At 45.6% G+C, this 18143-nt stretch overlaps 1 protein-coding gene across 6 annotated transcripts in view; it reads right to left on the bottom strand.

The window, feature by feature from the left end:
- LOC129834229 (diacylglycerol kinase zeta-like) overlaps positions 1-18143 on the bottom strand; it is a 134853-nt gene that overhangs the window by 100280 nt on the left and 16430 nt on the right. For 2 of the 6 annotated variants that reach the window (XM_055898998.1, XM_055899000.1), the window contains exon 1: positions 7609-8742. The exons of 3 other annotated variants lie outside the window; for them this stretch is intronic. In XM_055898998.1, the coding sequence (XP_055754973.1) occupies positions 7609-7823 (215 nt within the window). In that variant the 5' untranslated portion in view covers positions 7824-8742. Of the gene's footprint in view, positions 1-7608; positions 8743-14705; positions 14901-18143 lie in introns of those variants that run through there. One more of the 6 variants, XM_055899001.1, reaches the window with a different exon arrangement.

Genomic DNA, 18143 nt, shown 5'->3' with positions numbered 1-18143 from the left:
TACGCACTGGACAAAAATATAAAATATAAAAAGGCAAAAATTTCACTGAGTTACAGTTCATATAAAAGGAAATCAGTCAATTGAAATGAATTCATTTAATCTAGGGATTTCACATGACTGGGAATACAGTTATGCATCTGTTGGTCAATATACCTTAAAAAGGTAGGGGCGACATCTCCGTCGCATAGAGTGGATCAGGCTGTTGATTGCGGTCTGTGGAATGTTGTCCCGCTTCTCTTCAATGGCTGTGCAAAGTTGCTGGATATTGGCGGGAACTGGAACACGCTGTTGTACACATCGATCAAGATCATCCCACACATGATCAATGGGTGACATGTCTGGTGAGTATTTCTGGCCATGGAATAACTGTGACATGTACAGATCCTTGCAAAATGGGGCCGTGCATTATCATGCTGAAACATGAGGTGATGGCGGCGGATGAATGGCACGACAACGAGCCTCAGGATCCCGTCATGTTGTCTCTGTGCATTCAAATTGCCATTGATAAAATGCAATTGTGTTTGTTGTCTGTAGCTTATGCCTGCCCATACCATAACCCCATCACCACTATGGGGCACTCTGTTCACAATGTTGACATCAGCAAACCGCTCGCCCACACAACGCCATACATACGGTCTGCCAGCCACCTGGTACAGTTGAAACTGGGAATAATCCATGAAGAGCACACTTCACCAACGTGCCAGTGGCCATCGAAGGTGTGCCTTAGCCCACTAAAGCCGGTTACGACGCAGAACTGCAGTCAGGTTAAGATCCTGGTAAGGACGACGAGCACGCAGACGAGCTTCCCTGAGATGGTTTCTGACAGTTTGTGCAGCCATTCTTCGGTTGTGGAAACTCAGTTTCATCAGCTGTCCGGGTGGCTTGTCTCAGACAATCCCGCAGGCAGAGACGCCGGTTGTGGACGTCCTGGGCTGGCATGGTTACACATGGTCTTCGGTTGTGAGGCCGGTTGGATGTGCTGCCAAATTCTCTAAAATTATGTTGGGGGGGGCTTGTGGTAGAGAAATTAACATTAAATTCTCAGGCAACAGCTCTGGTGGACATTCAGTTAGCATGCCAAATGCACGCTCCCTCAAAACGTTTGAGAAATGGCGCTGACAGACATGATCGCCTCGCTTCGCGTTCTTTGGAAACTATGCAGTATTTAGTTTTTTTATGTATTATTTCTTACATTGTTACCTCAGGAAATCTTAAGTCTTATTACATACAGCCGGGAAGAACTATTGGATATAAGTGCAACGTCAACTTACCAACATTACAACCAGGAATACAACTTTCCCGAAGCGGATCCTCTGTTCGGACCACCATCCAGGACAATGGATCTGATCCCAGTATCCGACCAAAAACAACGGCGCTGTAGACGGGGCAGACGGAGGGGCCTTCTGGTCAGACTCCGTAGACGTGCACATCGCTCCTGAGTATACTACTCACCAATGTCCAGTCTCTTGACAACAAGGTAGACAAAATTTGAGCAAGGGTTGCCTTCCAGAGACAGAGATTGTAACATTCTCTGTTTCACGGAAACATAGCTCTCTCAGGATATGTTGTCGGAATCGGTTCAGCCACCGGGCTTCTCCACGGCGACAGAGATAAACACCTCTCTGGAAAGAGGAAGGGCGGGGGTGTGTGTTTTATGATTGAAACCACGCTTCAAGATTGTTTTGAACACGCGGATTGCACGACTCGCAGGGCTAATACTCTCGATCCCTGCTACTCTGACATCTGCGATGCATACAAAGCCCTTCCCCGTCCTCCCTTCGGTAAATCCGACCACGATGCCATCTTGCTCATTCTGCTAAGAAAACAACATTGACCTATATGCTGACTCGGTGTGTGCGTTCATTAACAAGTGCATTGGGAGATGTTGTAACCACTGTGACTATTAAAACCTACCCTAACCAGAAACCGTGGATGGATGGTGGCATTCACGCAAAACTGAAAGCGCGATCCACCGCATTTAACCATCGAAAGAGGTCTAGAAATATGGCTGAATTTAAACAGTGTAGTTATTCCCTCCACAAGACAATCAAACAAGCGAAATGCAGATTCAGGGACAAGATGGAGTCGCAATTCAACGTCTCATACACGAGACGTATGTGGCAGGGTCTACAGGAAATCACGGACTACAAAAACAGCCACATCACAGACATCGACGTCACGCTTCCAGACAAACTAAAACATCTTCTTTGCCAGCTTTTAGGATAATACAGTGCCGCCGTCGCAGCTCGCTAACAAAGACTGCCCTCTCCCCTCCTTCTCTGTGGCTGACGTGAGTTAAACATTTAAACTTGTTAGCCTTCGCAAGGCTCCTGGCCCAGACGACATCCCTAGCCGAGTCCTCAGAGCATGTGCAGACCAGCTGGCTGGTGTGTTTACAGACATATTCAATCGCTCCCTATCCCAATCTGTTGTCCCCACATGCTTCAAGATGGCTACCATTGTTCCTGTACCCAAGAAGGCAAAGATAACTGAACTAAATGACTACCACCCCATAGCACTTACTTCTGTCATTATGAAGTGCTTTGAGCGGCTAAAGTATCATATCACCGCCACCTTAGACCCACTTCTAGTTTGCATACCGCCCCAACAGGTCCAGATGTGACACAATCGCCATCACACTGCCCTATCCCATCTGGACAAAAATAATACCTATGTAAGCATGCTGTTCATTGACTACAGCTCAGCACCATAGTACCCTCCAAGCTCATCACCAAGCTGGAGGCCCTGGGTCTCAACCCCACCCTGTGCAACTGGGTCCTGGACTTTCTTACGGGCCCCCCCAGCTGGTGAAGGTAGGAAGCAAAATCTCCACTTCACTGACCCTCAACACTGGGGCCCCACAAGGATGTATGCTCAGCCCTCTTCTGTACTCCCTGTTCACCCATGACTGCGTGGCCATGCACGCCTCCAACTCAATCATCAAGTTTGCAGACGACACAACAGTAGTGGGCCTGATCACCAACAACAACAAGACAGCCTACAGGGAGGTGGTAAGGGCACTGTGTCAGGAAGTGTGGTGTCAGGAAAACAACCTCACACTCAACGTCAACAAAACAAAAAGGAGATGATTGTGGACTTCGGGAAACAGCAGAGGGAGCACCCCCCTATCCACATCGAAGGGACAGCAGTGGAGAAGGTGTAACGTTTTAAGTTCCTGGGCGTACACATCACAAACAAACTGAAATGGTCCACCCACACAGACAGGGTTGTGAACACTGCCTCTTCAGTGCCTCTTCAACCTCAGGAGGCTGAAGAAATTTGGCTTGTCACCCAAAACCCTGACAAACTTTCACAGATGCACATTCGAGAGCATCCTGTCAGGCTGTATCACTGCCTGGTACGGCAAATGCACCACCCTCAACCGCAAGGCTGTTCACAGGATGGTGAGGTCTGCCCAACGCATCACCGGGGGCAAACTACCTGCTCTCCATGACACCTACAGCACCCAATGTCACAGGAAGGCCAAAAAGATCAAGGACAATAACCACCCAGGCCACTGCCTGTTCACACCACTATCATCCAGAAGGCGAGGTCAATACAGGTGCATCAAAGCTGGGACCAAGAGACTGAAAAACAGCTTCTAACTCAAGGCCGTCAGACTGCTAAACAGCAATCACTGAGAGGCTGCTGCCTACATTGAGACCCAATCACTGGCCACTTTAATAAATGGATCACTAGACACTTTAAACAATGGCACTTTAAAAAAAATCCACTTTAATAATGTTTAAATATCTTGCATTACTCATATCACATGCATATACTGTATTTTATACCATCCACTGCACCTTGCCTATGCCGCTCGGCCATCGCTCATCCATATACTTATATGTACATTTTCTCATTCACCCCTTTAGATTTGTGTGTATTAGATAGTTGTTGGGGAATTGTTAGATTACGTGTTAGATAATACTGCACTGTCGGAACTAGAAGCACAAGCATTTCTCTACACTCGCATAATCTGCTAACCATGTGTATGTGACCAATAACATTTGATTTGATCTTGAGACATCTGTGGTATTGTGGTGTGTAACAAAACTGCACATTTTAGAGTGGCCTTTTATTATCCACAAGGTGCACCTATGTAATGATCATGCTGTTTAAATCAGCTTCTTGATATGCCACAATTGTCAAGTGGGTGGATTACTTTTGCAAAGGAGAAATGCACACTAAAAAGGGAAGTAAACAAATCTGTGTACAAAATTTGAGAGAAATAAGCTTTTCTGGGATCTTTTATTTTAGATCGTGAAACATGGGACCAACACTTTGCATGTTGCGTTTATATTTTTGTTCAGTGTAGATCGATATCTGACTCCAAGTACCTATTTTTGTACTTTGCTTTGCTACTGTAGTTAGCGTTAGCCAGCTGTACCAGCTTCAAAACTCCGGTACTTTTAATCCTGTAGCTTGTTCTCCATCTTCTTTTTAAACAGTGAGCCAACATGTTTTCAGCACTTTTACTTCCATGGCTGATCAAAATTTCTCATGTTCTCTCATCTCTCTGCAGCAGATATTTAGTGAGCAATATGTTTGTAACTTTAAATTGCAGTATCGAATCACAATACATACAGAATCGTGGGAATCACAATACATAGCATATCGGCACCTAAGTATCGTGAGAATATCGACACTCAAATTCACTACGAGCATTGTCCTCACAGCATGTGTCTCGAGACGATATCTGACAACCGGGTCAGTGGTTAGAACTGCATTCAGTCTCCAGTTGAAGCAGGAAGACCGTGTAAACCTGATAAGCCCTTACGATCTGACAGCAATCAATTATTCAGATTTCAAATGGCCTGTTTAACATATTCCTCATGCTTGACACATTAAACTGCTGCTAAGCTCTCCAGAGACCATTCTGCAAACACACGGGCTACCCCTGAAGTCCATCAAAGCCCATCTCCACACTGCATAATATCATGGCCGGTGTTAATGAGCCACATTAAGTGTGTTCCTTGTCAGTAGATTTTTAAGATGCACGTTTAGAATGTCCAGACAACATGTAACTCACTTAATCAAGTAAGACACGTGAATGTTCCCCCAATAGAGTTAACGCGTCTCTATTCGTGGACCTGATTAGGTCATTATTTGATCTATTGTGAATCCCATGAAAGCATTTCACAGGACCGTTTGCCACTATGATTGCTAGGCTTTTCTGGTTATTTCCCACCAGGCTTAGACTAAGTACGTCAGCTCTGTAAGAAGACTGAACTGGAGATCATGTGGGCCATCGTTATCGTCTTAGAAATCCTTCTCGATTCCTCCTTTGTCCTTCATTCACCATCTCCACATCCTTATGACTTGGAAATCCATGTCGACACAATGTCAGTGCCGCTTAATAAAGGAAAGAAGTGGTCTCACTCGCCTGCTTCCACAAACCGTACGGCTACTGTCCTATGAAACACATCATCAGCGACTCCTTATCAGAGGCTGAAGCAGAACTAAAATAGCCTCCTTATAACATTTTCTTCTATTCTTAATGTCTTTGTCTCTTCTCCGCTCCTCTCCTTTCCATGATCATTCCTTCTGAGAGTTGGGGCCTCTCTCTAGTAAAGCGGGCAAACCATGCGTTGGGAATTGTAAAGGGTGAAAGGTTGTAAAAGGTTCTGAAAAACACAGCCAGAGAGAAAGAGAGAGGGAGAAACACAGAAAGATGATTAAAACGGAATTCCGACTCACTGTCTGTTGCGCTCGGGATTGGTATCTCGCAAAGGTAGAGCACAAGAAAATGTTTAACAGCACTCTGATCATGATGACGGTCATTAGTGGTCAGAACGTTGCTTTGCATGCTGCTGCAAGCAAAGATGTACTCTGATACGATTGAATATGTCCATATTTGGTTATATCAACCTACTAAACTGGGCTCTTTCATTGAGTCTTGCATTTCTTTAACATTTCGATGACCTGAATGAACTAGGATAGTACCTAACAGCTCATTAGCTAATGCACCATAACATCAGGAGTACTGTAAGTGCTCACAGCAGCGGGGCGGCATGTCACGCGTCTCGTTTTAATGACGTCATTGCCAGGCACGTCTCGTGTCAGTGCCGACTTCACTTCCGACACGGATCTTAAAAACAGCGAGGACAGCACGGCTGGCGTGACCGTTATCTCAGCCCTCAAACCCTATCTCTACACAAAGGCTCATCTTAGATCAGCGTCCACCAACAACACGTCGTCAAAGACGCCTCTGTTCATTTGCAAACGGCGATACAGTACCGTGCTATTCATTCTCGTTGTTTCCTCATTATTTAACTTGCGTCAAAGAAAATATCGTGTGTGGTCAGCATGAGCGCTAAGATGAACTCAGCGGTGATTCAGTTAGCGAGGACGGTGCTGTGGTAAGTGACCATTGTGACTGATTGATCTGAATCACATCTCCCTCTGTAATCACCAGCCAACAGTCTGTGGACCAACACGCATCTAAACTCCATCACACGGGTCTCAGCGCCCTGGCTCAGACTAGCCCAAACTTCATCTCTGGAAATCTTTCATCTTTTCATCTTGTGATTGTGCTTTGAAGGTTCTCAGGGAAGGCAGGGGGGGGGGGAAGAGCAGCTAATTAGGTTTAAAAATAACCTCTCGGTGAGAGAGACGTGTAACATTCGCGTTCTGCTCGGAGGGTGCAAAAGGCCTCGAAGTATCACTGGCCCTAGCCACCTGTGGGTTACAAGCAGAGAAGTAAAAGAACAGCGGACGGCATACCAGAGATAGATGTGCATGACAGAGTAGTAGTAAGACGCTAGTATGACAATAGGATGAATGTTGTCACTGAATCTGGTGCAAGGTCACCGCGACTGGCAGGTGACATTTTGGGATATGACGTTGGCGTTGTCTCTCGATGTGTGTTATGACCATGGGGACACATTGTGACACCACCGTGTGACCGTGATTGTGTTATGAGGAGAATGAGTCGCACACCCTCTCAGAGAGCAGAGGAGATGATCAGAGTTTCCTAATCAAGCTCGACTCTTCTGGCAATGGAAACAATCACTCACTCTTACTAAATCAATCCTCGACTGTTTTTACTGCTAATCTCTGCATTCGTTGCCTCCTACATGTTTTCACTCCTTCGAAGCTAGTTTGGGCAAAGTGCATCCCATGCTGTAGCCTACCCAGGTAGTGTTTCGCCGACTAGTAATACTGTACCGTGAGTCCTTCATTTATGCCATGGTGTTGCGGTGCAACACTCAGCGACAGGGTATGCAATGGTTGGAAACGACAAAACTAGTCTTCGATTAGTGTGTGGACTGTACATCAAGGTCAGACCAAAAGCAGACCAAGCTGTACTGTATAGACATAGAGGCACAGATCAATCCCCCATACAGTAATCACAACACACACACGTGAGTGAGGAACGCAAACACCAGTACTACAGCTGCCTGCGAGGGACAACTGCATGGATACTAACCCGCTCACACGTACAGCACAGTCATTATTGGCATGTACTGGAAACTCACACCTGTTGCTACTACTACTAGTAAGTGAGCATCCAGGAATCAAATCAAGCACAGAACATGTACAGCCACCACAGCATTGTGATCAATGCACTTCAGTGGCTTAGTGAGAGGTTGGTCTGTGCCTTACCTCCTGCCGAACAGTTTGAGGCCAGTGAAGGGTTTGCTTTCCCTTCGGCCTGTGTCCGGGTGCTCCCCATCAGGTAAGAGGGTGGAGGGCAGGTCTGAGTTGGAAGAGGAGGCGGAGGTGGTGGCGACGGCACCCTCTCCTTCCCTCAGGGAGCCCGGATTTGAGTCGGACCCGGCCAGCCCAGGCCCTGCCCCCTGGTCACACTGTTGCTCCATGGCAGTCTCTCCGTCAGCCACTAACGCAGGTCCACTCCAGAGTAGGGGCTTAATAGTGCTCCAGGAGTCACAAAGTCCTCATGGCTGTAGCCACAGCAAAAAATGACAACAATTCTCAATAGTAAATACCCACGTAAAATAGAGTAAACAGTCTAGCGGAGCTCTACAGGGCTTACCTCAGTCCCTCCCACCCTGCATAGACCAAACAAGATAACAGAGAAGAGAAAAGTCAGAGATGCTTAGGCACCCAGATCCTGATTAGCCTCCATGTGGAGTAAGCTTCCCATTCCACCGGAGGGAGAGGTCATTGTTTGAGCTATGTCCTGTAATCCTCTTTGTCTCTCCCTTTCTCTTTTCCTCAAGTTCCACCAGCACACTTCCTCAGGAAGTTAAGTCCTGCTGCAGAGTTCAATCCCTGAGTCTTTGATCCATTGGCTTCAAGCAGAGGTTGTTTCTTAGGAGCTTGTAGTTGATTGTTGTTTCCTTCATTCCTTTTTTCCTCCCCTCTCCTCCTTCTCTCACTTCACTCCCCCCCCCCCCGCCTCCGAGAACCTCGGTCTCCCGTTTCTCTGATCCTCCGCTGTCCGTACTGCTCTCCCTGCTGCTCACGCTCAATTATGCACTCACACAGCTCAGTCGGCTCCCTCTCTCAGGACTGCAACAGTCCAGGAAGTGTCAAATCCAGAAGAGGCACTCATAGGACCCCAAGCATAGGTGCCTACTCAGCTGCCTGACTGTTTTCCTGTCTTTCAGTGTGTAGCTTGTACACTCCCCTCGCTATATGTTTAGTAGCTGTCTCTTAGAAAGCTCTCTCTCTCTCCCCCGCTCTCTTACTCCTCACACACATTTTCTCTCCTCCTCCTCTCTCTCTCTGAACAGATCGGCCTGAGGTGGGAAGCAGATGCATGGCCATCCACTGTTGGTTCATTAGAAATACATGAGAGATAGGGAGAAGGAGGGGGAGGAGAAGGAGAGCCCAGGACACTCCTCCATAAGCCCTGTGTGGTGTGGGAGTACGGCAAACTCCCTGTGCCTGCTTGCCTGTCAGTGTGGAAGGGTGAGTATTGTGCTAGACACTTCCCACTGACGCAGCCAGCCTGCTTGTTTTCGCTCAGTCGCCAAGTTGCTTCGGCTCACTCACAAAAACCCAGCCTATACACAGTGTTTTCCCCCCTGTGTGTTAACAAGATAGAAAAGCCACATACAATTAGTGGAGTCCGGAGCACAGTGACATCAGGATGTGGCTCTGAGGGACAGTCCCATAAAACTGTCCCCAGATACACAGACAGGGGTGGAGAGAATCTAGATGGATGGGGTGTGTGTGCATGCGTGTGTGTGTTGTCTAATGTTCTATTTGTTGGTCCAGTCGATTGTGCACATTTCTGTGTGTGGATAAGAATTTCCAGCGTTGGCACCAAGCTCTGCAGCATGTTCAGTTGCCAGCCTACTCAAACCCACGCCATCCATTTGGTATGGCTTAAAACGCACGCTGTAGAGTGCAATGCGGCAACACTGCTGTGCTCAGCTGTTCCTCATCCAGCCCTGAGTCAGCTGATAACGGTTATAGCACAAACTTGACTCTGTCTGATCAGAACATTTCAACTGTGGCATCTATGATGTAACAACCTCAGCTCGGAGTCCTCTCTCTCTCTCCATCGCCTTCTCTTTACCCCCACCTCCCATTTATTTTTGTACCTCTTTATCCCACTCTCTATCTATGGTCAAAAGTAACAGACTCTCACACACAAATAGTGATTATCTGCCTCTTACAGTCACAGCAATTTGAGATAATCAGAGGAAAGTGTCCACCCACCATCATGCAGGGATATGAGTCAACAAATGACCATTTGAAGGAGACCCCGGACTGACGCCATCAGAGGATCCCCACAAACAGGCTTCTCTGTGTCTGCTGAGCAGAAAATAGGACCTCCCCAGCCCTGTTAATTCGTTTATTTGTCCTCAATGGGAATATCTTTCAAATAAACCATGTAAAAATAGGGTTTTCAACAGACTCAGCATCTCTAGAATGTGTTCGTTCAGCTTCATTCTCGGGGATCAAAGCCAGACCGAATACCACATCTCTCTCACACACACACACACGTTCCTCCCCCTGCTCCCCTCTCTAATCAAGCGAATCAATCCCCAGGTTTTAGAGCGCCCTCTGCTTCAATAATGCATCATGCCACGGGGAGGAAGAGAGACGGGAGCGCCACACAGACGGGGCTGGATATGGGGCTCCAGTTAGTCCACCAGACGACCTATTAGTCACAAAACAACAGTGAGGAAATATACAAGATTCCTACAAGAACCTCAAGCAACTACCACGTTACTAAGCCAGACATAGGCTACCAAGCAAGACAACGGTTGATGTTACTACTACACATATATTACTACATGTGCAATTGAGAGTTTTGTGTTAATGTGAGTCGCACCATCGAGGGCTAGAGAAGAGGAACCTCACTGATTAGTGATTAGCAGCAGGTCCAGGCTTAGGAGGCTCTGATCATCCCCTCCCAACTCTGCACCCCCCTCAACACTGGCCAAACCAGGCACAGTCTCAGCCTAATGGACCACACCAGGCACAGTCTCAGCCTAATGGACCACAATGCAGTTAACTGTATCAATTAGGAAGCGATAGGTCCAGGATATGGGGAGCTGGAAAAGGTCTCTCTTTAAATTCAGTGAATAATGATGGCTCTGGACTGCCTTGCTATCTGGGGCCACGTCACGCCCCAATTACATTATGGGGGTGGGCTGTTTCTGTGGAGAGTCCTTTCATCCCCTGCGGTTCAAACAGCAAGTGTCTTCTGTCCGTGTTGCAGTGTCTTTATAACAAACATTATCATAGGTCAATATCTCAGCAATATTTCATAGTTGGTCAATATTTCATGATAAAGTGCCTTCGAAAAGTATTCAGACCCCTTCACTTTTTCCACGTTGTATAGTTAGTCTTATTCTAAAATTGATTAAATTACATTTTTCCTTCATCAATCTACACACAATACCCCATAATAACAAAGCGAAAACATTTTTTATTTTTGCAAATGTTTGTTTATTTACAAGAATTCAGACACTTTGCTATGCGACTCGAAATTGAGCTCAGGTGCATCCTGTTTCCATTGATCATCCTTTGGATGTTTCTACAACTTGATTGGAGTCCAACTGTGGTAAATTCAATTGATTGGACCTGATTTAGAAAGGCACACACCTGTCTATATAAGGTCCCACAGTTGACAGTGCATGTCAGAGCAAAAACCAAGCCATTATGTTGAAGGAATTGTCCGTAGAGTTCCGAGACAGGATTGTGTCGAGGCACAGATCTGGGGAAGGGTACCAAATGATTTCTGCAGCATTGAAGGTCCCCAAGAACAGTTGCCTCCATCATTCTTAAATGGAATTAGTTTGGAACCACCAAGACTCTTCCTAGACCAAGAACCCGATGGTCACTCTGGAGGTCTGTCAGAGTTCCTCTGTGGACATAGGAGAATCTTCTAAGGACAACCATCTCTGCAGCACTCCACCAACCAGGCCTTTATGGTAGAGCGGCCAGACGGAAGCCACTCCTCAGTGAAAGGCATGACAGCCCGCTTGGAGTTTGCCAAAAGGTACCTAAAGACTCTCAGACCATGAGAAACTTGATTCTCTGGTCTGATGAAACCAAGATTGAACTCTTTGGCCTGAATGCCAAGCGTCACATCTGAAGGAAACCTGGCACTATCCCTATGGTGAAACATGGTGGCGGCAGCATCACGCTGTGGGGATGTTTTTCAGCGGCAGGGACTGAGACTATTTAGGATCGAGGGAAAGATGAACAGAGCAAAGTCAGAGAGATCCTTGATGAAGTCCTGAGCACTCTGGAGCAGGTTCTCAGACTGGGGCAAAGGTTCAACTTCCAACAGGACAACAACCCTAAGCACACAGCCAAGACAACGCAGGACTGGCTTTGGGCAAGTCTTTGAATGTCCTCGAGTGGCCCAGCCAGAGCCCGGACTTGAACCCGATCGAACATCTCTGGAGAGACCTGAAAATAGGTCTGCAGAGACGCTCCACATCCAACCTGAGAGCTTGAGAGGATCTGCAGAAAAGAAACGGGAGAAACTCACCAAATACAGACGCGCCAAGCTTGTATCGTCATACCCAAGAAGACTCGAGGCGCTTCAACAAGGTTTTGAGCAAAGGGTCTGAATACTTATGTAAATGTGATTTTATATAAATTAGCAAAATTTTCTAAAAATCTGTTTTTGCTTTGTCATGATGGGGTATTGTGTGTAGATTGATGAGGGGAATTTTTTTCCCAATCAATTTTAGAATAAGGCTGAAACCTAACAAATGTGGAAAAAGGGAACTGAATACTTTCCGAATGCACATTGATATATTTGAGATTTCCATTAAAAAAAAGTCAGCTTGTGAGGTATGATGACGATAACTGGGAACATCTTATCAAACTACGAGACAGCAGTCCTTTACATTATAGAAGGCTCTGTGATTGGGATCGCAGTAGATGTGGTCAGTTGGTCATTAAATTAGCTGACCATATAGAGCAATAGTAATGGTTTGTTTTTGCAGGCAAAACTATCATGTTTTTTTTCCCAAAGCCTATGTGGAAATGAATAGGATTTTGGGATAATTGCAGAAAACAAGATCTGTGTTAAACACAGGCTTAAGACATTTTATACTTTTTGTTCTATGAGAATCCTCATCAGCTTACATCATTATTATTTATTTTTTTATCATTTAGATCATCCAAAAAAGCACACAAAGGTTTCATAAATCATAAAGGTCCTTTTAACTGACTGATATTATGTCATAGAACAAAACAGAAAATATCTCCTAACCCTGTGTTAACCGCAGAGCTTATTTTCAGTGTTTATCCCAAAACCTCATTCATTTCCCCCATAGTAATGGCCAACGAATGGTAGAAAAGAAAAAAAAACTCATGATGCTAACTCATTTCCATTTTTTAGGACTACGAGCTGGTGAGCTCTATTAGAAGGGGCCAAACAGAGCTGCAATTCATGCTGAGGCTGGTATATCCCAGGAGGAGAGGGGGGAGCATTTGAGGGGTAGAGGTAGACTGGGACAGGAATGTAGAGAAGCAGACAGATTATTGGGAAGCACCCCAGGACCTGTGGGGTTGAGGGAGAAGGCCTCATACTGAGCACTGAGCAGACAACTTTTACTGTGCAGATTGAATAAAATCAGAATATCCCACTTGAAAACACAGGCCACCGCATGGCTACTACATTGTGGCTATGCAGTAAATACAAGGAGTGCAGAGTCCACAGACAGCAAAGTGGCTGATCTGTCAACAAGTAAATAGATAAGCATGATTTTATTTTAGGTCCACCCAAAACATCCACATTCCTGGGCAGTTTAGGGGACTAGCAGCAGCATGGCCCCTCTCTCTGTCCTGTTGTCACTTTCTACTACTTTGACAGGAAGGAAGTGATGTCACCAGCGGGGGAGTTGTACTCACTTTACAACTGAACCGCAAGGTGTTTCCTGCTATTCTTCCATTCGCTTTTGTTTTGGTCCTAGTTCTTTCCATCAGAAGGGTTTACAACAAAGTAGGATCAATTAGCTAACTTGCCTAAATATTTGGAAATGACTTTATTTTTTAAAGAAAGATCAGCTTGAAATGGGCATGATCTAATTGACTCAACAACCAAAAATACATATCTATGTTTAGCTTCTTTTTTGTAGTAGTAATTATTTCTGGTTGTTTATCAAAAGTTAGCCGGTTAACTCATTGATCCTCCTTTTTAGTATACCCCTCAGCTGTGTTACATGAGGTGGAAGGATGCAAACAGCAACACACAACCTGGTTTCAACGGTCATAAATAGAAGATCCACGACAGCTCAAAGAGAATAGGAACGTTTATACCAAGAATGGAATTGTCACAGACAGAAAACGCGTCACACCATGGGCCTACTGTATAAAACAGTGCATTACCGCTATATTGCCTCTAGTTAAGTAACGCCATCTTTGAGGCAGAAGGGCATACAGTGAAAAGAACAGCAGTTATACAACTAATGACGGATGACGCCGTGACCAAACAGAAACCCAGAAAGCGAGACAGACCGAGAAGCAGATGGAGATACAGAACGAAACAAGTAGAGGTTTAGGGCGCCCCCCCATGGGTATGTTGTGCAACTGAGTTACATTTCTCCCCAGGGGTGAATCAATGACTCACCCTCCTGTACTAAGTAAATATAACGTGGGCGCATTAAGATGACTGAAAAGTCTTAAGACAAATGGGGATAATATACAAAGGAAGTGTGAATGTTACGATATACACCTTTTTTTATGGAGAATTGTGCAACCAATCTAAATGAGCAGAAGTCAGATGTTGCAGAAATGAGAACTATAAACTGCTCCTTTTCCCTGAACAAAACAAACATTCAGGCCTTGACTATTGCCCACTGTCATAGAAGCAGCATCATCCCAAAACAGCACAACTTCAGCATTGCATGACATTAGTCTTCACCCGGTTCATCCCAGTCAAATTCCCGGGATAATGGACAACTTTCTGGAACGTTTATACAGCCCTGTTTAATGTCATAAATGAATCCCACCCTGCTGGATGGCCAAGCTACTTATAAGCGGACGCTGCAAAAGTACATTTCTAAGTTCGACACAGCCTCAACTTCCTTTTCTGTCAAAACACAGAAAATATAGATTATCTCCAACACGCCATCTTAGTGTTCAGCATCTATAACCCAGGTAAAGCATTACTGAGTATACTCTTAGACATACTAAACCAAAAGTCCCACTGAACAAATCAAACCAAAATATAGAGAAATGTTTCCATAGTACGTTCTGGCCATTGGTGGTTTGTGACCAAAACACCAAAAGGGGAAGTAAAGAGCACACACCACTACCTGTGAGTGGGGGCAAGCGGAGGGGTTGGAGGGACGTCCCACTTCCCCCGGTGACCCCACATATCCAGTCCGTAGTCCCCTCTCTGGCTTCCTTTGCGGCGGCTCACCAAAGAGCAGTCTTCCTTGTCCTGTCTAGCATTCCTGTGTCAGCCCCCAACACAAACCTAGCAACGAGTTACGGAGCTCCAGTCCAACTGACAACTGCGCCGTCTGTCTCTCAGGACTATCTTATTTCTCCCCCCCACCCCGTTCACTTCTGCTCACTTCCTGTTTCATGACTTCCTCATGGCTTGTGACATAAGCCAGTAAGTGAGTGAGTGAGAGTGAGAGTGTGAGAGTGTGTGAGGGAGAGAGAGAGAGTGCACGCACGCAAGGGGAGAGCATGCCAAAAACATGGTAAAAATAAAACATGGCCAAACTGATTAAGTTGCTGGCTATTTTTAGACAGCTGGAGGACATTCCCGCTACCCCCAATGTTTATCTTTGATAGTTGATGGGGAGGGCAATGAGAAAATTTATACAGCATGTAGCACTAAAAATGAAAGGCCTTGAATCCTACAGTACAGTTACAGTATGCCTAAACTTTTGACCTCAGAGTTGTATTCCCGGATTGGACGGTATCGCAATTGTAAAAGCTAATGGGCAGACAAGTTTAGTTGAATGTCACTTATTGCTTGGCACACGTATTACAACTATAAACAGTTGGAAGTGAGAGGATGGAGGGGAGAGATATCTTCGTTTGTCTCCCAGCCTCCTTGATTTAGCTTGCATTCCTGGCTGATGGTGTAGCGCTGTGTGAGCAGAAAGACGAGGAGCAGAGCAGACCGGGCTGCTGCACCACCTTACATGTGAAAAGTGATTGCTGTAAAAGACAACATGAGTAAGAGAATGTGAGAGAGACAGACAGACACAGGAAATGTGGGTGAGAAACAGAGAGGATAGGCAGAACATAAAAAGAGAAAAAGCTAAGACCGACATCTGTCATGGTGACCATCTGGTCTCTTATCTCTTCAGGTCTGAGATCAGAGTTAGGGACAGGGACAACCTGATGCCCTATCATCATATAGATCAGTCCTGGGCAAAATATGCCCACCGGGCTGGATCCATCCCACCAGCAGATTAAAAGCAGCACGCGGTGGATTTTTAAGTAGTCAAGTGAATGCGATGCTTAGGTCATAGAACCGTGGTTACGTGAGTAATAATCAATGTTCGCTAAAGTGGTTGAGACGAACAGACTAGTTTGGCTCTAGGTTTTGATCGATTGGGGGTATAGCTACACTGAACAAAATCATAAAACATGCACCAAATTCAAAGTTACAGTTTATATAAGGAACTCAATAAATTGAATTCATTAGGCCCTAATCTATGGATATCACGACTGGGAATACAGATATGCATCAGTTGGTCACAGATATCTTTTTTTAATATCTTTTTTTAAGGTAGGGGCGTAGATCGGAAATCCAGTCAGTATCTGGTGTGCCTCATGCAGAGACATCTCTTTCGCATAGAGTTGCTCAGGCTATTGATTGTGGTCTATAGAATGTTGTCCCACTCCTCTTCAATAGCTGTGCTAAGTTGCTGGATATTGGTGGGAACTAGAACTCTGTCATACACGTTGATCCAGAGCATCCCAAAAATGCTCAATGGGTGACATGTTTGGTAAGTATGCAGGCCATGGAAGAACTGGTACATTTTCAGCTTACAGGAATTGTGTACAGATCCTTGGGAAATGGGACCGTGCAGAAACATGAGGTGATGGCGGCACTGGAATGGCACAACAACGGGCCTCAGGATCTCGTCACGGTATCTCTGTCCATTCAAATTGCCATCAATAAAAATGCAATTGTGTTTGTTGTCTGTAGCTTATGACTGCCCATACCATAACCCCACCACCACTATGAGGCACTCTGTTCACAATGTTGACATCAGCAAACCGCTCGCCCACACGACACCATCTGCCCTGTACAGTTGAAACCGGGATTTATCCGTGAAGAGCAACCTTCTTTAGCATGCCAGTGGCCATGGAAGGTGAGCATTTGCCCACTGAAGATGTTGGTTACAACGCCAAACTGGTGAGGACAACGAGCACACAGGTGATCTTCCCTGAGACGGTTTCTGACAGTTTGTGAAGAAATCCTTCGGTTGTGCAAAACCACAGTTTCACCGGCTGTCCGGGTGGCTGGTCTCAGACGATCCCGCAAGTGAAGAAGCCGAATGTGGAGGTCCTGGGATGGTGTGGTTACACGTGGTTTGTGGATGTCAGGCTGGTTGAACGTACTGCCAAATTCTGTAAAACGACATTGGTCTGGCAACAGCTTTGGTGGATATTCCTGCAGATATTCCCTCAAAACATCTGTTGCATTGTAGAGTGGCCATTTATTGTTCCCAGCACAAGGTGCACCTGTGTAATGATCATGCTGTTTAATCCGCTTATTGATATGCCACACCAGTCAGGTGGATCTTGGCAAAGTAGGAATGCTCACTACCAGGGGAGTAAACAAATGCGTGTGCAACATTTGAGAGAAATAAGCTTTTTTATGGGTATGGAACATTTCTGGGATCTTATATTTCAGCTCATGAAACATTGGATCAACACTCTACATGTTGTGTTTATATTTTTTCGTTCAGTGTATATTACAGAAGGTCTGTCTCATATGTCAGCATGGAACACAGTAGCTCTTCGTAATGTGTAGTGTCCACGGCATAGCATCTAACATAATCCCTTATCCTCGAAGCTTTCTACCGTCAGACGTTACCATCAGAAAAGTTTAATGAGTATGCGTTACACTGACCTTATGCTACTTCAGCTGTTTAAGTGTGTGAAGCTTAGGGCGGCAAGATATTCACATGCCGGCTCCTTGAGAAATGCTGACTGAATTTGAAGGAGGCTAAAGTGAGGAACAATGAGATGGGTTAGCAGTCTCATAGACCACAGAGAGATAGCTGCATTGAGCCAAGTGCCACTCAGATCACTGCTGCGAAAAGAACAACTAGTCTGAGCTCTGACTCCCTCTCTGACTGTACTGTGCTGTGCGTTCACGCCCTGCTGCCAGAGCGGTTTGGAAATTGAGCAATTATTTGTTGAGTCACTGACCTCAGAGTCACACCAGGCTCGATTTTAACACCGGCAAGGCATGAATCCCAATAATGAAGTCAATTACGGGTGAAAGAAAATCCACCAACATTGCTAAATTACTTAATTAGTACATGCAACACACACACACGTGTAGATGATCAAAGATGAGAGTAGATGGTGAGGGAAGGTGGAGTGATGCATGTCCCGCAGGATGGCTCTCCATTTTGTTTCTCTGTACAGTCTCTCTTGTTAGCTAGACATGATACATGTGTATGTTTTGCCCTAGACTTTCATCTGAATTGTTAGCCAATTTCTGCCGACCAAAGGGTTCCGCTCTCAGTCTCTTATGTTCTCCTGATGAA

The sequence above is a fragment of the Salvelinus fontinalis genome, chromosome 35 (assembly GCF_029448725.1).
Source record: "Salvelinus fontinalis isolate EN_2023a chromosome 35, ASM2944872v1, whole genome shotgun sequence".
NCBI classification, from domain to species: domain Eukaryota; kingdom Metazoa; phylum Chordata; class Actinopteri; order Salmoniformes; family Salmonidae; genus Salvelinus; species Salvelinus fontinalis.
This window is presented reverse-complemented; position numbering and strand designations above follow the sequence as displayed.